The sequence below is a fragment of the Apostichopus japonicus genome, chromosome 20 (genome assembly GCF_037975245.1).
Source record: "Apostichopus japonicus isolate 1M-3 chromosome 20, ASM3797524v1, whole genome shotgun sequence".
NCBI lineage: Eukaryota > Metazoa > Echinodermata > Holothuroidea > Aspidochirotida > Stichopodidae > Apostichopus > Apostichopus japonicus.
Window position 1 is genome coordinate 16,835,526 of NC_092580.1, and position 20,434 is coordinate 16,855,959.

At 37.2% G+C, this 20,434-nt stretch overlaps 2 protein-coding genes across 34 annotated transcripts in view; both read left to right on the forward strand.

Annotated features, from left to right (window-relative positions):
- Nucleotides 1-6,307, forward strand: part of LOC139961144 (ATP-binding cassette sub-family C member 8-like) — a 45,545-nt gene extending 39,238 nt beyond the window's left edge. The window contains exons 29-32 of one of the 3 annotated variants that reach the window (XM_071960066.1): nucleotides 790-890; nucleotides 1,742-1,875; nucleotides 4,093-4,155; nucleotides 4,906-6,307. In XM_071960066.1, coding sequence (XP_071816167.1) covers nucleotides 790-890; nucleotides 1,742-1,875; nucleotides 4,093-4,155; nucleotides 4,906-5,043 — 436 coding nt within the window. In that variant the 3' untranslated portion in view covers nucleotides 5,044-6,307. The remainder of the gene's footprint in view (nucleotides 1-789; nucleotides 891-1,741; nucleotides 1,876-4,092; nucleotides 4,156-4,905) is intronic. The other 2 variants (XM_071960065.1, XR_011790730.1) reach the window with 2 other exon arrangements.
- Nucleotides 6,308-9,582: 3,275 nt separating this feature from the next.
- Nucleotides 9,583-19,819, forward strand: LOC139961756 (uncharacterized). 31 transcript variants are annotated; one of them, XR_011790997.1, is made up of 16 exons: nucleotides 10,864-12,732; nucleotides 13,180-13,262; nucleotides 13,617-13,694; nucleotides 13,805-13,943; nucleotides 14,421-14,504; nucleotides 14,885-14,986; nucleotides 15,098-15,250; nucleotides 15,506-15,687; nucleotides 16,114-16,198; nucleotides 16,559-16,656; nucleotides 16,768-16,914; nucleotides 17,378-17,455; nucleotides 17,815-17,907; nucleotides 18,020-18,159; nucleotides 18,573-19,190; nucleotides 19,370-19,819. XR_011790997.1 is itself a non-coding variant. In XM_071961229.1 (12 exons), the coding sequence occupies exons 4-8, from the start codon at nucleotides 13,920-13,922 to the stop codon at nucleotides 17,379-17,381; spliced, it is 348 nt and encodes a 115-aa protein (XP_071817330.1). In that variant the 5' UTR covers nucleotides 10,864-12,732; nucleotides 13,180-13,262; nucleotides 13,617-13,694; nucleotides 13,805-13,919; the 3' UTR covers nucleotides 17,382-17,455; nucleotides 17,815-17,907; nucleotides 18,020-18,159; nucleotides 18,573-18,667; nucleotides 19,370-19,819. The 31 variants fall into 31 exon arrangements, 21 of the variants coding, with proteins under 21 accessions (XP_071817310.1, XP_071817313.1, XP_071817316.1 ...); XR_011790995.1 differs by having other exon boundaries at nucleotides 15,506-15,649; XR_011790996.1 differs by having other exon boundaries at nucleotides 15,506-15,649; nucleotides 16,559-16,647.
- The last annotated feature ends 615 nt before the right edge of the window (nucleotides 19,820-20,434 follow it).

Below are 20,434 nucleotides of genomic sequence, written 5' to 3' on the forward strand. Positions count from 1 at the left end.
CAAGCTGTGTGTGTATTTTCTGGGATCGATGGTGGTGTTTAACACTTCTGTTACACCTCATTCGAAACTAGGTCAAATTACCGGCATTAGACGTTTCTTTTTGCACGAGTCTTCACACCCTTTAAGAGAGGCTACACTCATTCACCTGTCTCCTCTGTATAATTACACTACTGTGATCATATGATACGTCTATTGAAAAGTTGATCATTTTATTTATGAGGTTTTTGTATGTTAATAGTTTATAATGTACCATTTTTCACTTTACAAAGGGGTGAGGGAGGGCAGGGGAGGGGGGTAAATGACAGGTTTCCCATACAGGTATATCTCTCTGTTGTCGCCTCCGACAAAAGCCTTTAATTTCTGATTACACTTTCATTAATTAACACTTGGTGGTGATGTAGACTTGAACAGTCTTCTGCATATGTAGTTACATATAGTTAAATAGTGACATATAGTTTACATATAGTTAGAAAGTAACATAAAGTGTTATAGTTACATATAGTTAAATAGTGACATATAGTTATATAGTTTACATATATAGTAACATAAAGTAGCATCAGGTGTTATAGTTTCATAGTTTTATATAGTGACATATTGTTATATAGTTTACATATGGTTACATATAGTAATATAGTTACTTTAAGTTATATAGTTACATATACTTATATAGTGACATAATGTTATATTTAGTTGCATATTAGAAATTCTCTGGTAATTGTTGGGTATACTGTTGGATGGATATCAACACTATTGATTCATCGGTATTAACAAAATCCTTTTTCTCTGTAGATCAAATTTGGATCCATATAATGTTTACAAGGATGATGACCTTTGGCGGGCTCTTCATCAAGTTCACTTAGCTGACATAATTTCAAAGAAGACTGGGCTGGGTAAGTATAGGTCCCAATCTGGCAAATTAAATCACCTAAAATATTGCAAATATAGACTGATTTTCAAAATATGCATCATTATCCAAGATGTCACACCCAGAGTTGAATTTATAGATTTAATTAAATGGTTATATCATGTAGGTGTGTGATTAGTATTTATCACTATACGATGTAGCTCCTCTTCACATAATAGGAGAAGTATTTTTTCGATGTCTACACCCATTATGAAAAATTGAATTATTTTTTTGTTATTACTTTAACATAATTTATTGCCTAATTATCCCCAGAACAGCTGTCAACAACCATTAATGCAAATACCAATTTGTAAACAGTTTAATTTGTATTTCCTGATCATAACCAAATTGCTATTTCTTATGTCTGCGGGGATCTAGCCATACCGCAAAGTATTTGTACTTTTGTTATTTACTTCGCTCCTCTCATACCTGCCTCCATTCTACAAGGCATGGTTATTCGTGCAAAGTTTTCATCGTTCCAAATCATTTCTGGTTCGTTTCGTGTTGCGACATTTTAGGTTTCTCTGCTAATTGGATCCTGCCATATTTCATTATCTTGATGAATGTGAAACCAGGTGCATTTTGGAAGAAGAAAAGTTGTCACAAAAATGCACAGGTTGGACTTCTAAATGGTAGATTTCGGAAGGAGGAGGGTGGTTGGGAGTATTGCAAGGATGAAAGAGCCATTTCTTAGGTATGGGTAGATTGGAGTGTGTGTGTAAATGAGATAGGTAAGAGTGGAATAAAGTGAATCCCGCCTTGCCAATGAAGAACATTTTTTTATACCTTTTTCGGTCAGTACTAAGATATATTCTTACCTATTGTCTCTTTCCAAAGACACATTGGTTAAAGACACAGGCAGTAACTTCAGCACCGGGCAGCGCCAGCTGATGTGTCTTGCGAGGGCGTTATTGCGGAATACAATGATTCTGGTTATGGATGAAGCAACTGCAGCAATTGATGAAGAAACAGTGAGTTCTTCCCTAGCTCAACTAGTTGAACTTTTGTCATTGCAGTGCATCTGTCTGTCTGTCCGTCTGTATGTCAACAGTTGTTGAAAGGCCACTGTGCGCATAGTGAGTTAAAGGCGCATATCAACAGGTTGATACTCATGCTAGCAAAAAATAGGTCAAACGTCATTCGGGGTCAACACTCCTCCTAGGGTTAATGTTAGATTTTTATCAAACTTGGTCACAATGTACAGTTAGTGATTGGTCATAAAAGTTGTTCTTACGTTTGATGTGAAAGGTCAGCTGAGGTCACATGCGGTCAAAACGTGAAATTCATATCAAAGCCTACTCCTCTGACAGTTTTTTTGTTATTGTGTTTTCTTATTGGCCATGGGGATCATCAGTTAATGGGTCACAAAAGTGATTCATTTGTAATATAGTCAAAGGTCATCTCAGGTCATCTGAGTGATATCAAATACTGCCCCAGAAAAATTTACAAATATGTGGTCAAATGTGTGGTTTGGAGCATCACCAGCTAGGTTTCTTAACTAGGTTTCCTTCTCAACTGGGCCCAACTAGGTTCTCAACTGAGACTCCTGTCAGCTAGGTCCTACTGGATTCCTGTCATTGTAACTGAACTGAGCTTTTCAAATAGGATTTCTGTCAACACAATGCCTGAGCTGAGTGGTTGTTACTGTAAAGCAGGCTCAACTGTGCCTCAACAACATGATGTTCAGTTACTAAATCTTACAGTACTTAGCAATCTTAAGATAATGTTTTTACATTAGCCAGCATGTCACATACTTAACACTCCCACTCACAACATACCAGCTTCACTACATGAGAGACCGGTAAAAGACAAACAGTATGCTTGTAATATAACATTATTTGTTAATTCTTGGAGTACAACTAACCATTACATATTTTGTTCAATGTCTTGTTGACATCAGGTAGTTTGTAGTTGAGCTACTGCGTCTCTGGCACTTTAGTTATTTTTATTCTTGTTTGGCTTACGAATGCTCCTTTTGCTTTGGATGCACACATGAAGTTAAAGTTATTAACATATTGTGCACATTTGACATGCTCTGGGAGACTGTTCCAAAGAAAAGCTGAAGCACATTGAAAGGAACAATTGCTGTATGATTTTGTGGATACTGAGCAAGGGCAGTGGAACCGGGGGGTGCATAGGGGGCACGTGCCCCCCCCACTTTTCCTCAGGTTAAAAATGTGCCCTTTTTCTACATAAAAATTGAGGTATCGCAAGAGGCCAGGGAACCAGAATGAACACTCGGGAAGGGCCGTTTCCTGCCATCTGAGGGGTTTGTAAAACCAAAAATTTCTTGTACGCTCCGCGCCAACCGATGGTGGCGCTCTGCTCAGATAGTCGTGCATACAACTTTGCAAATCCTGGCTCACCCCTGACTGTTAATGAATTTCTGTGGGTGAAACTCAAAGCTATTTCAAATGGAAAAATTTGCTAAGATATTAACAAGAAATAAACTCTAATTCGGAAGATTCCTACATTAGCAACTAGCACGATTTCACCTCATTTTGGATATTGCAGTGCTAGTATGCATATTTTCCTTGAGGGGGGGGGGCGTTGATGGAGTGATGTGTATACGCAAATAAGATAATACAATAAGAGTTATAAAGGGTACTAAATATAACGCTGCATCATTCCAATCGATTCCCTTTGATGTCGGTGCCCCCCCAGATTAAAAGTGCTTCCGCCGCCCATGATACTGAGTGTGATACCAGTAATGACTTTGTACTAGACCTTAAATGGAGTGCTGGTGTGTATAAGTTTTGCACAAGACAACTCAAATAACAAGGAGCAATGCATTAATACACTTAAAAGTTAACAAGATGACTTTGAAGTCAATGCTGAGTTTAACAGGGAGTATAGGTGTGATGTGAGAGGCATGACTACACCGTGAGACCAATCTGGCAGCAGAGTTCTGAATGTGTTTTAATTTGCTCAATTGATAATCTGGTAGACCAAACAGCAAACTATTGCAGTTATCTAATCGAAAGGAGATGAATGCATGAACCATACGCTAATACCATTTAGATAAAATATGCCAACAGGAATTTTCTGATATGATTGATGTAAATCTATCCCAGACCATAAATGCATATTTTAAGCCGATTTTATTCATCTTGGTTCTTTTATATCTGCTATATGTTGATTTCTATTCTCTACTCTAGTAGTTTTCTTTCCATCATTTTTATTTGTAGAATAACCTGGTAGAGCAAGTAGTAGAAAGTGAGTTTCAAGGCAAGACAGTATTTACCATCGTGGTAAGAGTTTGACTTCTTCTAACCATTCAAACATACATATATCACCATAAACTCCTTTGAATGCAGATTCTTTCGTAGCTTCTAACGTCTAAGTGACCAAATCATCTACCCAATCATCCCGCATATGATATTCTAGAAATTACACTTTTTAAGAAAAACCCACCCAAGATAGAGCATGAGCTCGAGAGCCAAACAACTAATTCTATTCTCAAGTCTCAGCCCCGTGCAATCCCTACGATCGAGACTGTAATCATAGGATCATGACAGTGATACAACAAGTTTGGTAAAAGGTTGGGAAATTATATGGTCTAAGTATAAAAGTCAAAGAAACAATCGCCTTTGGTTACATATCCGTTCAATGGTTATCATCACTGTGTTACTTCTTAACAAAAGTCACCAGAGCTAGAACTTGGGCATGATCAAAGAGCAAACAACTTCATTCACTCTCAACCCTGGTCCCCTTTACATCGAAACTGTAACCTCTTGAAGTTCTTGAAGTTACTGTTTAGTCATTAGAATAGTTTGTAGATAGAGACAGGCCCGTAGCCAGAAAAGTCTGTCTTGGTGGCAACCAACATTTCATGGAGGGGTCCAATATTCCAGTAACTTGTAAAGTTTTTGTAGACATGGTAGTGCCCTTAGGCTTAGCAAAGGGCCTGGATGGAAAAGGAGGAGAGGGGGTGGGAGAATGAAGAAATTTGGTCGAAATAAGCATTTTGAGAATACATTAAATTTGTTTTCATTTTAAAGCATCGCCTTGAGGCCATTGTAAACTATGACATGATCTTGGTGCTAGATGGATCACGGATCGCCGAGGCAGGACCACCCGACATTCTTCTCAGTAACCCAGATGGAGTGTTTAGGTCCATGGTCCAGATGAAGAAGTAAATCTGGATAAGGTGAAATGAATAACAGTGATGGTATAAACTGGAAGAAAGACTCACCGTTTCACTAGTTGAAAAGTATGATCAATATTTAAGAATGTAAAATGCATGGGAAGTATTGAAGAGTGGTGTCTCTTTAGAAAGGAAAGGAAAACAAGGTGGAAGTCATAGGCGTAGCTGGTTGCCACTGGTCACCCAAAAATTTTCTACGAGCGAGCCCGACTAACTTATGATCACCAAAGCCTCTGCTTCCCATAGGCGTAAGAGGCGGGGGGGGGGGGCTGCAGCCCCCCAACCAAAAAATTTTGTGAAAATTCGGGCAATATGCTGAACATTTTTCGGGCATCTACTGAAAGAAAAATAATTTGCAATGTGCTTTTGTTAAACTGATATTATTATGAACATTATAATTGTAACGACTTCCCCCAATAATACCAATATGGAAGGGTAATAACACGGCAAATGGTTGTATGTTATTGGCATGCGATGTAATAACCAATGCATGCCTATATAATATGCACATCAAGATGTTGAAATGAGCGTAGCGCGAAAAATTTTGGTTTTATTTTTCGGGCAAGCCATTACAGCCCCCCAAATCAAATTGGGCTCCTACGCCTATGCTGTTTCCTCATGAGAATCTACGCACACTGAAGGAAGTATTTGGAAACATGTGGTTGGTAACACCTAGATGTTAGTTATGGTCATCTGGCTTGGGCTGGGCATGCAAAGTTTAATTTGGCAAAAATGAGATTGATGTGTCGAATGTTCATTATTTCTCCAGCGTTTCTCTTCAGTGTTTGAAATACATGCGTTATGGGAGAGTATCGCACAAATGATTTCAAACGGTGATAGTTTCCTCATGCTACGGGACCACAGATGCCCTCGCTCATTCTGGTGGTTCCATATTCTGCGGTATTTTCCTCGATATTTCTATATCTGAATTCTGATTCTTGATAGATCTGCAGTACAGCAAGTTATTAATATGTATAATATAGGATAATAGTTATATAAGGTTTGGTGGCAGCATTATACATCTATCTTCATCACTGGAAAGCCTGTTAAGTAGATTTGGTAGCTTGTTATAGAAAAATGTTGTTATTTTGTCAACTCCCATTCTCTGGTGAGACAGCCTCATATGCTGACATGTGATTGGATGAGGCCAACCAATGAATTTACAACCAGCTCCCTAAAATTTTTATCTTTGGGGGGTTTTTGTTCAAAGAAGCAGTATAATCTTGTGTCAAAATAAATGGTAAAAATGTAAGATTTCTCATTGTCTTTTATCGCCACATTCAGGGTTGGAATATGGTGAAGACAACCGCTTGTAGATTTCAGTCCATGTCACATGACACGGCTGCCTAGAGTATCAATGGGAATGACAGCCTCTAGTAGATTTCAGTCCATGTCACATGACACAGCTGCCTAGAGTATCAGTGGGAATGACAACTGCATGCCTCCCCTGGTAAATCCCGTGGTGAAGTTCATTTAGCCATCCATATGTATATAGTATATGATCATATGAGATTGCACAAAAACTAGCTAAGCCTAGTCCTTTTTTTTCAAATTTATATAAGCAAAATGTTTGTAAATTCATACAATAAGCGATTCTATAGTCCAAGGGAAGTGTAAAGAAACATGAGAGTAGGGCTGTGCACATAATTTAAAAAGTGGGGCCAAATTCTAAATGTTTCTGACTGATTTAGGTAGGTGCTGAACCTATATGGAAAAGCAAGAGGGAAATGAAGTATTTCATGGGGGTGGGGGGTGGCCCTGGGGTCATTGAAGCTGACTGCGTGAATGTGAAATGGTTGCAAACTGAAAGGGTCCTATAGTCTATTTAGTAACATACTAAATGAGGGCCTTGGCTATCCCAGACCACTATTTGCCCCTCTATAGTGGAATAATTTTAGCATGATGTTGACAATTTTGAACACTGAATTCCTGGTGGTTCAGAATCCCCAGATTATTTCCAGACATCGAAAATATTCGACTAAATTTAAAATGAGACTCGAGTCAATGTTTCGGAGACTTGCACGTCGCCACGGTGGGGGGGGGGAGGGATTCTAGGACAAATGACAATCCCCTCCAAATTTCGATATGGCCTACCACTCCCCCCTCATATATTTTTCAGTCATGTACCCATGCAAAATGCCCCCCTCAAACAAAAATTCTGCCCTTCCAAAAAAACAAACACTGCCCTCCAAATTTGTCACGCTGGCTACGTGCCCGCTTGGGGGGGGGGACATACTTTGAGGGTGGCAGAGACATACAGGCCTACTTGTTGAATTTGGTACATGAGCCACCAGCAAGTTTCTAGCATAGTTGGGGCAAAAAGTGACCACCGTTTATTAAGAAGAACAGGGTAATGAACTTTTTCAAACTCGATAAAATCCGGAAAGAGATATTGTTAGGATTATTTTTGTTAGGACTATTTGTGACAACAATCATATAGCAGTTTATGCTCAACATCGTATCTTTTCATGCCAATCCTTTGCATAAGAAGTTATCAACAAGTTAAGGCACAGATATCCGGCGAGATTTGGGTGTATTACCCGAAGAATTATGTTTTTGTAGCTACGGTGGTCCTGATAAGTGGTTAGAAATTTCATATCATTTGTTATACCCAACCTCTAATTTTGCTCGGAATTTAGACTATTTTCTTTCTCCATTTCTGACATTAGACTCGCTATATCGCAACTCCAACCATTTTTTCCCTCAACTTTCGACCTTTTTTAATCAAAGTTTGGTTTATTCGAACTTTTCATTCCGGCTGCTTGTTGGTTTTTTACGACGAAATTGTGTTGAAAGTTAGGTGCTCCATCGACGATGTGAATTTCATGTAAAATTTTGACTGTTTATCAGGCAATATCGCTTTCGATCTCGGCCTTTATTAGATTAAGGCTTTCTAGGACAAAATTTCACACGGAATGTAGGTCTGTGGGTGTTTAAATTTTTGCTTAACATTTTGAGGGAATAGTTGAAAACTACTCTCATTTGAGCACAGAAACACATAAACATATTGCTTTAAATTTAAATTTGGTACCAACTAAAAGAAAATCATTTACTCACAAAGGTGAGGAGAACTCTCGTTTTTACTTGACAAAGGTAGAATACTATCGGCTTGTTAATAATACAATTGCCACAATTTCATCGGAATATTCCCCCTCCCCAACACCGCCCCTCCCCACCCAAAACATCAATGATTGCGACTTCTACTCATCACGAAATTCTTTGATTCTTTGAAGCCGCTGTTGTTATCAACCGTTTGACCAGGGAAATGTTAGGATCGAGTCTTGCTAAGGGCGTGTACGGTTGATCGTAGTCTGGGGGGGGGGGGGGGGTAGGAAGCTTCCAAAAAGTAGTGGGCACAACATCAAAGGGACACTTTCTCATTCCACAACTACCACTCGTTATGCTATAAACCGTATACACACCGGTATTATGGTGCACGTGAATAATTCAAATAAAATATTAAAATTAACAAAGGCTTAAGATATCCAAAGACAGTTCTTCATTGAAGGGGCACATTTAATTTGCCAGTAGGGCACATTTGCTATTTTGGAAAAGTGGGGGCACGTACACCCCCCCCCCGGCTCCTTCCCCCTGACCTTAGTGGACAACAGTCGGCTGACGTTAATCCCGAGAAAGATGTTGAGGGAGAGATAGAGAGAGGTGGGCAGAGAGAGAGGTGGAGAGTGAAGTGGGGTGGCTGGTGGAAACCACTATGGGATAGGGCAGAATTATATACACTGATATAAAGCACCCAACCAAACTGCGTTATACTCATATATTGGCTGCGGACTAGGGTTGAACTGAGTCGATGAAGTTGTATGGATTTCGTGCTCACGCTTCTATCGTGGGTGCATCCAAGACCCACTTTGACTTTTCTTAAGACGAAATTTATTCACATTTATTGACTCAATCACTCATCTTATTGTATTAGACAGCTTAGCAGAAAGGAATTTGAAGAACTCGAGTAGTGCAGTACTTTATGAAATAAATATACATGGACATCTGCGTGAATATCAAATGCATAGATGTAATGTAAAGCTTTCCGTAGCTTTCTTAAAGTACATGATGAACAACTAAACAACGAAGTGCTGCGATTCTTTTTACATGGAAAATCACCATTTTGCTAGTGCTCTACTTTAATACCGTTTTGGTAAAGAAAACTAAATTAGTTAACCACAAAAAAGAATGAACAGGGGATAATTTTGTCGGAAATTCGTGGTTTAGCCTTCCAAATAAAAATCACGCGTCATCCCGCCCCCCCCCCCCTCTCGCCCAGCCACCTCACATATACACCTCTGCAATCCTTGTCTATTAATAATGATAACGCTATTCCATTTCAAGAAAAGCAAAATATATGTTATTTGAGATGTAATGTTATCCAGCTTTGTGTACAGCCATTCATGACTGATCGTAAGCTCGAAAGTCAAACATGGCGGTACTTTACCAATTAAACAAATGCTTGTCATCAGCATTGTGTGATCATACATTTTGTAGCATTTATGTATTATATCACAATTCACCTACAAGTCTCGGATGTTAACCGAAATAATCACATATAGTAGGCTATTACAAATGGAATGCAGGCCAACAGTGCAGCCTCCAACAGCTTAATATCCATGGTTGGCTGATTTCGAGGAATGACCAGACAAGTAATATCCATATTCATGAGGTATGCCACGCGACAGACGGCGCACATGGCGCTAATTTAGTCGGATATCAAGACAGCGAGGAAGGAGTAGACTACTGCGGCTGCTATGCAGTGAAGGTGAGTAAAATATTCCAACATGATCATCTAAATTAAATTACTTTTCCTTAGTTATGGGTAAGGAATACCAAACACATTTAAATTGCTAAATGTGTGCTAAGAATGTGCCTAGCTATAACTAAAATTCTAGTAGCATATCGGCTACACACAGCAGGTAAATCTTTTCTTGCCATGATTTTAGATATTGCACGTGTTCGGTCTATAAACTGGAAAGACTTTATCCTGGGCGTTACTCTTTTCCGTTGTAGTACAATACTTATATAAACAATAAGAATGATGTTTATTCGCAACGCGGAGATATTTATGAAAATTGAACTCCCGAAACAGCAATAAAAATATTACTGCATTTGGTCTGCTAGCTGTCATTTTGTAAATCTGTTACGTCAAAGTACCACTCAGATATGAAACCTTATTCCCTTTGCGTTTCTTTCAATAATTCAAAGGTAAAATGTTAACCGTGTTGACCCTGAACCTTTATCATCATTAGGCCCTGTTAAGCACTTCGATAATTTAGATTTACTAATTATTAAACAGAAAAATAATGTACAGAGTAAAGATAAAACAAAATAACATAAAACATTTAATCACACGCGGTTCCATGTAATGTGTAAAATTGACAGGTTTTCATTGTATATGAAGAAACCTTAAAGGTATGTTGTATTGGCCCAAATATGCTAGATATTCAATGGTCACCTTTGGTCAATCATGTGTTCCATAAAAATGTCTGAGACAATTTGGAGAGTAAAAACCTCCAGGAAGGTAATTTTTGTAAACTTGTAGCAATTATAGGACCTATAATTTGGGGCCTATACAGACTTTAAATCTTTGATATCACCCAAATGGAATAAGATTTCTTTTGTAATGGGCACAAGCCCCTCTGCCACCACCACCCCCTTCCACCCCCCCACCCCTAAAGAAATAACTTGATGTGACGTCAGACTACGTAGTTAGAGGGCGCAGTTGCCAAACAATAAAGTTTGTGACTGTAACGTGGTTACGGGGTCTCCGACTTCAATATTGTTCTCGTTCTAGGTTAGTACTGTAAATGTCACCATTCTGTCTGATGTGTTGGTTGTGGCAAAGTTATAGATGTAGAATAGCATAGGATGCATCGATTATGCCTCTTGAGTAATATTGAGTAGATTATAAGATGAAACGATCCATTTCGATTTCATTCGTAAATTACTTGGTAGCCACGGCCTTATGTTAAGTCATGACTGTGTTAGGTTGTCATGTGTGTCACGTATAAGTTTTAAGAAGGCGTAAGAATCATCCAAACATGACGGTTGTTTAGTCACTTGGGACAAGGATAGAAATTGCAACATATTCTGAAGAGGTACTTTTTATTTCCAGCTTTCATATAAACATGACCATGATTTACTATTTTAATTACGGTATAAGGTAACTATGCTTGACAAGAAATAGGGAGTGCATGTGCACTTAGGCCTAGGCTTGTAACGTAAACTTAAGAGTAGGCAATAAAAAGTTGTTAAGGTACCGTCAAGATGTTAGGTTCTTTCTGTAATATAGTTAGTAGCAAAATGAATAATTTGTTAACAATTTGCAACACAAGGAAAAATTCATGGAACCTAATAAGTAAGGAAGTCGACATCATGATACACTGATTATTTATTAAATGTCATTAACTTAGAAATTTGCGGCAAAACTATAAATTGCATCAAATTTGCAAAGAAAAGCTGTTAATATGCAGTTGTGAATGATCATTTCAATGGTATATGATTGCACACACTTTGATATTTGTTTGACATATGTAACTAACGTTTTGGTAGTTTTTATAGTTTATATTTCATAGATTTTCCAGGATTCCCCAGCCACTAAACGCCAAGACAACCAATTAGCCTTTTGCCATACAGAACCAAAATATTGCTAAGTATCGTGATGATGTAGTTTTCTGTTTGAATTTACTTTTTATATATTATCATTTAATAAAGAACTATAAAGAAATAAATGTGTCAAGATTTACACCACCATCATCCACCAATAATCAGCTAATAATCACCAAATAATAATAACCAAATAATCACCTAACTCCAACCATCCTAACCATAACCCCCACCAAGCCACAATCCAACCTAACAGCCACTAATCATCCACTACCAACAGTCACTGTTGTCCAATGCGGTAAGTAGGCTAAACTATATGTAACAGTTAAGGTACCGTCAAGATGTTAGGTTCTTTCTGTAAAGTTAGTAGCAAAATGATTAATTGTTCAAGTAATTTGTTAACCATCATCAACCAAATAATCAGCTAATGATCACCAAATAATAATTATAACCAAATAATCACCTAACCCTAACCATAACCTCCACCAAGCCCAACCTATAAGCCACTAATCAACCACTACCAACATATCCATTCACTAGCAACTAGACAGCACCAATCAACCAACTTTTTTCCATACATGAGCAAAATATTAATACAAATTTTAAATAGTTTTATAGGCCTAGGCGGATTTTAATGAGTATGATATAAATGTTATACAGGTTAATTCCGCCATCATCCAACGAGCAACTTTCCAACCTAAAAGCCACTAACCATCCACTACACACATATCCAATCACCGGCCAGCACCAACAAACTGACCTCTTCCCATCCATCAGCAAAATATTAATAAACATTCTAATGCAATGGTTTTAAGTAGTTATATTAACCTACTTTATTGAGTACTTTTTTTGTATGGTGTTGCATTTTTTTGATAATGTCATTTTACTACATAATTTTATGAAGAAATGCTTGATTGTTCTTTTCTAGTTTATATTTTATAGATGGGTTCCCACCAACCAACAACCACGAGCTATTACCAACCAGCCACTAGTGGTTGAACTAGAGCTACAACCATGGGCTAAGTCAACTGTAGGGCACTTTCTGGGAATGTCCACTTGGTGGATTATCTAGGTCAGTGGTAGATAAATTTGTGCCTGTGATGCATTGGGTAATATTTATGATTCCCAGCAGTGACGTAGCCAGAAATTTGAGGGGGGAGGGGGAGCAGAATTTAAAAGGGGCACTTCTCACAAAGGGAGTGTCAGTACACTTCATGAAGCAGTATGATGTACATGGAAACTTTTTGCCCAAAATGCCTCCCACATAATGCGGAAAATAATAAAGAAATGCTTGATTGTTCAAATTTGATGGATTGTCACCTACAGTTTTGTTATTAGAATCTCCTCCATTCAATTATTCTATTGAATTTAAATATAATATGTGTGTTCAAATCATGAACTGTTCCTCCACAGCTTTCCCATTGAATGAGAAATAATTTACACATTGTATGCATGTATTTAACTAAAATATATGTATCCATATGAGCATTTCTTTATCTAGTTTCTTTTTCTTTTCTAGTTTACAGACGATCCTAGCTTTCAGCAGCCACCAAATACCTCCACCATCCAGCTAGTATGTTGCCACGTGGAAAAGATTGAAACGTATTGTATTTTCAGTTTAATGTGATATAACTGCATGTTTTAACTTTTTATGGCATAATTCTATTAAGAACTGTTGATGTTATAAATGTATCAGGTTAATTCCACCATCATCCACATCCAACCTAAAAGCCACTATCCATCCACTACACACATATCCAATCACCAGCCACCACCAACAAACTGACCTCTTCCCACACATCAGCAAAATATTAATAAACATTCTATTGCAATGGTTTTAAGTAGCTTTATGGAGTAAGTTTTTTTTTTATGGTGTTGAATATCTTTGTTAATTTGATGAAAGTTTTAATGACATTTTACAACATCATTTTATAATGCTTGATTGTTCTTTTCTAGTTTATTTTTATAGATGGTCCTCTTTTCCCCAGTCATGATCTACCAAGCAGTCTTTTGCCACTCGCAGGACCAAAACGCGTATGCCAATTGTATTTCTATTCTGATTTTAATACATGTTTTCATATATTTTACTGCATCATTATATAAATTAATGCTTGATTGTTCATTTTATTTTGTATAATTCATAGATGTCTCCCAACGTTAAAGCCTCCACCCACCAACCATCAACATCATGTTATACCAACCAGCCACTAGCGGATGTATTAGAGCTACTACCATGGGCTAAGTAGGACCGTTTCTGGGATGTCCACCTGGTGGATTATCCAGGTCAGTAGTAGAAAAATTTGTTTGCCTAATATGCATTGTGTAATAAAAAATAGTATTGTATTATGTAGAAGACAAACTTTCGGGGGAAGATTGAGCAGGGTCGCTTAGCTTCCTTAAACCCGAAGAGGGCTTTAATGATTATTTGGTTAAATTTTATTTGTCGGGGAAAGGGGGGGGGGGTAGTAATGGCTCCTATTGCTCCCCCTGGCTACGTCCCTGTTTTCTCAGAGCAATCCATATCCAAATATGCTTCGATAATTTAGTTAGTTAATATTTGTCGCCTACACTGATGTACTTGCTATTAGAATCTCCATTCAATAATTTTATTGAATTTGTTTTTTACATAATTTAAATATTGCATATGTGTTCAAATCATGAACACCTCCACAGCTTTCCATTGAATGAAAAATAATGTAATAACTAAACCATACATATTCACATTAGCATTTCTTTATCTAGTTCCTTTTTCTTTTCTAGTGTATAGATGATCTTAGCTTTCAGCAGCCACCAGATACCTCCACCATCCAACTAGTATGTTGCCACATGGAAAAGATTAAAAACGTATTGTATTTTCAGTTTAATGTGATATAACTGCATGTTTTAATTTTTTATTGCATAATTCTATTGAGAACTGTTGATGTTATAAATGTGTCATATGTTAAATCTGCCATCATCCACCAAGTCACCATCCAACCTAAAAGCCACTATCCATCCACTGCACATTTATCCATTCACCAGCGAGCACCAACCAACTGACTTTTTCCCATACATTAACAAAATATTAATAAACATTGTATTTGCAATGGTAGTTTTATAGACCAGCTTAAAACAAAATGCACCATACATTTTTTGTATGGTGCAGCTTTCTTTTTTTAATTTGAATTTTAATGACATTTTACTGCACCATTTTATAAAGAAACTGCTCGATTGTTCTTTTCCAGTTTATATTTTATAGATGATCCTGTAATGATGGTCACCAACCATCAAATACCTCCACCATTGATCCACCAACCAGTCTTCTGCCACTTGCAAGAGCAGAACACGTAAGCCTATTGTATTTCTACTTTCATATTAATGCATGTTTTCATGATATTTTACTGCATCATTATATAAAGAAATGCTTGATTGTCCATTTTTATTTTGTATATTTATAGATGTTTCCCAACGTTAAATAACTCCACCCACCAACCATCCGTAAACCATGAGCTATACCAACTAGCCACTAGCGGATGTACAAGAGCTACAACCATGGGCCAAGTTGAGTGTATAGGGCACTACCTGGGATGACCACGTGGTGGATTATTCAGGTCAGTAGCAGATAAATTTGTTTACTACATCATTTTATATAAAAAAATGCTTTGTTTCTCTTCTTTATTTTATAGATGGTCCTATTTTTCTCCAGTCAAATACCTCCACCAACCAGTCTTCTGCCATTTGCAAAAGTTTAAAATGTAGGCCTATTGTATTTCTATACTGATTTTAATGCATGTTTTCATCATATTTTGCTGCATCATTATTTAAAGAAATGCTTGAATGTTCATGTTATTTTGTATATTTTATAGATGTTTCCCAACAATAAAATAACTACACCAACCAACCACAAGCTACACCAACCAGCCATTAGCAGATGTACTAGAGCTACAACCATGGGCTAAGTCGATTGTATGGCGCTTTCTGGGAATGACCACATATTGTATTATCCACAGGTCAGTGCAGATAAATTTGCATTCCTGTGATGCATTGGGTAAATATTCATGATTAGCCAGTAGGGACGTAGCCAGAAATTTGAAAAGGTGGGAGGGGGGGAGGGGAGCAGAATTTTAAAAGGGGCACTTCTCACAAAGGGAGCCTTATTACACTTCACAGAGCACAGTGATGTACAAAGAAATGTTTTGCCCAAAATGCCACCCCCATTGCAGGAAATTATAAACAAATGTTTGATTGTTCAAAATTTGATGGTTTGTCGCATACATTGATGTACTTCTTATTAGAATCTCCTCCATTCAATAATTCTGTTGGATATGTTTTCACAGAATTTAAATAATGCGTGTGTTGAAATCATGAATACCTCCACGGTATTCAAATTCAAAGAAAAATAATTTACCCCTTGTATGTACATAACTAAACGTGCGTATCCACATGAGCAATTCTTTACCTTTTTCTTTTCTAGTTTATAGATGATCCTAGCTTTACGCAGCCACCAACCACCTCCACCAACCAACTAGTTTTCTTTGCCATGTGGACAAGATTCAAACGTATTGTATTTTAATGTGATATTAATGCTTGTTTTACTGTATTAAGATCTGTTGATTTGTAAATGTGTCAGGATTTACACCGCCATCATCCACCAAATAATCACCCACCAAGCCACCATCCAACCTAAAAGCCACCATTCATCCACTTACATATCCATTCACCAGCCAGCACCAACCATGCAACTGACCATTAATAAACATTAATGTATTGGAATGGTTTTAAGTAGTTTTATAGACAGACTTTAATAATTGAGTACTTTTTTTTGGATGATGTTACATATTTTTGATAATTTGATGGAAGTTTTAATGACATTTTACTGCATCATTTTATAACGAAATGCTTTATTTGTTCTTTTCTAGTGTATATTTATAGATGGCCCTATTTCTCTCCAGTTACCAACCATCAACTACCTCCACCATCCACCAACCAGTCTCCTGCCCCTTCCAGGGTAAAACACGTAGGCCTATTGTATTTCTATTATGATTTTAATGAATGTTTACATGCTATTTTACTGCATCATTACTTAAAGAAATGCTTGATTCTCCATTTTTATTTTGTATATTTATAGATGTTTCTCAACGTTAAATAACTCCACCAACCAACCATCAACCACGAGCTATACCAACCAGCCACTAGCGGATGTACTAAAGCTACAACCATGGCTTAGTCGATTAAAGGGCGCTACCTGGGTATATTCACGTAGCGGAGTAGCCAGGTCAGTAGCAGATAAATTTGCATTCCTGAGATTCATTGGGTAATATTCATGATTTGCCAGTAGGGACGTAGCCAGAAATTTGAAAAGGCAGGTGAGGGGCGGGCAGAATTTGAAAAGGAGCACTTCTCAAAGAGGCACCATGATTTACAAAGAAACTTTTTGCCCAAAATGCCTCCCACATTGCAGGAAATAATAAACACATTCTTGATTGTTCAAAATGCAAAATTTGGTGGTTGCAGCATACATTTATGTACTTTTTATTAGAATCTCCTCCATTCACTAATTCTATTGAATTTATATTTTACATAATTTAAATAATGCGTCTGTTTAAATCATGAACACCTCCATGGCATTCCCATTCAATTAAATATAATTAACCCCTTGTATGTATTAACTAAAGTATGCCTATCCACATGAGTATGTCTTTATCTAGTTTCCTTTTCTTTTCTTTTCTTTTCTATAGATGATCCTAGCTTTCCTCAGCCACCAACCACCTCCACCAACCAACTAGTTTTCTTTGCCATGTGGACAAGATTCAAACGTATTGTATTTTAATGTGATATTAATGCTTGTTTTATTGTAGTAAGAACTTGATTTTGTAAATGTGTCAGGATTTACACCGCCATCAGCACCCAAATAACACCCACCAAGTCACCATCAAACCTAAAAGCCAATATCCATCCACTACCCACATATCCATTCACCAGCCAGCACCAACCATGCAACTGACCATTAATAAACATTAATGTATTGGAATGGTTTTAAGTAGTTTTATAGACAGACTTTAATAATTGAGTACTTTTTTTTTTGTATGTTGTTGCATATTTTTGATAATTTGATGGAAGGTTTAATGACATTTTACTGCATCATTTTATAACGAAATGCTTTGTTCTTTTCTAGTTTATATTCTATAGATGGTACTATTTCTCTCCAGTTACCAACCATCAAATACCTCCACCAACCAGTCTCCTGCCCCTTGCAAGAGCCAAACACGTAGGCCTATTGTATTTCTATTACGATTTTAATGAATGTTTACATGCTATTTTATTGCATCATTATTTAAAGAAATGCTTGATTCTCCATTTTTATTTTGTATATTTTATAGATGTTCCCAAGGTTAAAGAACTCCACCAACCAACCACAAGCTATACCAACGAACCACTAGCGGATGTACTAGAGCTACAACCATGGCCTAAGTCGATTGTAGGGCGCTTTCTGGGAATATCCACATGGTAGATTATCCAGGTCAGTAGCAGATAATTTTGTTTGCCTTTAATGCATTGGGTAATATTCATGATTTGTCAGCAGGGATGTAGACAAATTTGCCTACAATTTGATGTTTGGGGGAGAGGAGGGGGGGGGGAAGCAGAATTTTAAAAGGGATACTCCTCACAAAGGGAGTCTTATTACACTTCAAGGAGTACCATGATGTACAAGGATAATAAATAACAATAAGGATAATAATCATAATAATAAATAAATTTATTGCATATGTTTTCACAGAATTTAAATAATGCCTGTGTTTAAATCATGAACACCTTCACGGTATTCCCATTCGATGTAGATAATTTACCCCTTGTATGTATGTATGTATGTTATAACTAAAACATGTGTATCCACATGAGCATTTCCTTATCTAGTTTCTTTTTCTTTTCTAGTTTATAGATGATCCTCGCTTACTGATGATCCTCGCTTATAGATGATCCTCGCTTACTCGCAACCACATCCACCAACCAACTAGTTTTATTTTGCTGTGTGGATAAGATTAAAACATTTTGTATTTCATTGTGATATTAATGCGTGTTTTAATATATTAAGAACTGTTGAGTTTGAAACTGTCAGGATTAAAACCGCCATCAGCAACCACGTAACAACCCACCATCCTTCCTAAAAGCCATTATCCATCCACTACACACATATACACTCACCGGCCAACACCGACCATCCTTTTCCCATTCATGAGCAAAATATTAATAAACATTATATTGCATTGATTTTAAGTAGATTTAATGGCATATTTTTTTCTGTATTATGTTGCATCATAATGAGATTTATTTGCATCATATTTATGAAGAACTGCTTGATTTTTCTTTTCTATTTTATAATTGACAATGAATATTATTTTTTAAATATTATGCATTTTATAGAGCCACAGATTTGATGAAAGACCAACTCTAGAAAAGCAGTTACAACATATCAAATATATTGCATAACCCACCCCCCCCCCCCCTGCCCTTTCCGTCTTCTGTGTTCCATCTACCGGTACTTGCTATGAGGTGAGCTTCCCATTCAATAATTCTATTGAATTTGTTTCTACATAATTTAAATAATGCGTGTGTTAAAATCCACAGCTTTCTCCCATTCGATGTAAAGTTATTTACCCCTAATATCTGTAATATCTAAAGCATGCGTATCCACATAATTAATCACGATGAAATTTTGTGTTCTTTTACAGACGATCGTAGCTTCTGCAGCCACAAATACCTCCACCATCCACCAAACCTGTCTTTTGCCACGTGGAAGAGATTAAACGTATTGCATTTTAATGAAGAACTGTTGATTTTATGTGTTGATTATGATGATTATATGTTAATTTACACCGCCACTAAATAACCACTTTCAAAGCCACCAACCATGCTACACACACATATGCATTCGCCAGCCAGCACTAACCTTGTCACAAACATGAGCAAAATATTAATATTGTATTGCAATTATTTTAAGCAGCTTTATTTGACTGATATAATGAGTGCTTTGTGTATTTTTGTTAATTTAATGAGATTATATTGCATCATTTCATAAAGAAATGTTCTTTTCTAGTGTACAACAATGATAGATTACAATTACACAGCAACAAATGCAAAATGATGACTTCTCCTTTTCATTGTTGCTCATATCTTCCCCACCCCCGTCCAACCCACCCCCTTCACCTGAACCCATCCATCTTCTATGTTCCATCTTTTTCTGTCCCTGAAAGAACCCCTAAAATACAGATAAAACATGCAATTGAATAACCAACCCCCCTTCCCCTGCCTCTTTCCTAAAGTCTGAAAGAACAACTCCAACCCCCTTCCCCCTGAGAACAACCCCCAAAAACAACCCCCGTCCATCTTCATCTGTGTGTGTTCCATCTTCATCTGTCCTAAAGTCTGTAAGAACAACTCTAAAAAAAACAGTTAAAAACATATTAAATACATTGCAGAACCACCCCCCCTTCCCCTGCCCCCGTCCGTCTTCTTCTGTGTTCCATCTTCTGTGTTCCGTCTTCTTCTGTGTTCCGTCTTCTTCTGTGTTACGTCTTCTGTGTTCCATCTTCTTTTGTCCTGATGTCTGAAAGAACAACTCTAAAAAAGGTTAAAACATATCAAATACATTGCATAACCCACCCCCTTCCCCTGCCCCCGTCCGTCTTCTGTGTTCCATCTTCTGTCCTGATGGAACAACTCTAAAAAAGGTTAAAACATATCAAATACATTGCATAACCCACCCTACTTCCCCTGTCCGTCTTCTTGTGTTCCGT

What these genes read in the sequence shown, in the direction of transcription:
- LOC139961756 (XM_071961209.1), top strand. Translation starts at nt 13,920, where the DNA reads ATGTCCACCTGGTGGATTATCCAG. An exon ending in CCACCTGGTGGATTATCCAG is followed by an intron (nt 13,944 to 14,420) that starts GTCAGTAGTAGA and finishes TTTCTTTTCTAG; the next exon opens with TGTATAGATGATCTTAGCTT. An exon ending in ACATGGAAAAGATTAAAAAC is followed by an intron (nt 14,505 to 16,558) that starts GTATTGTATTTT and finishes GTTCTTTTCTAG; the next exon opens with TGTATATTTATAGATGGCCC.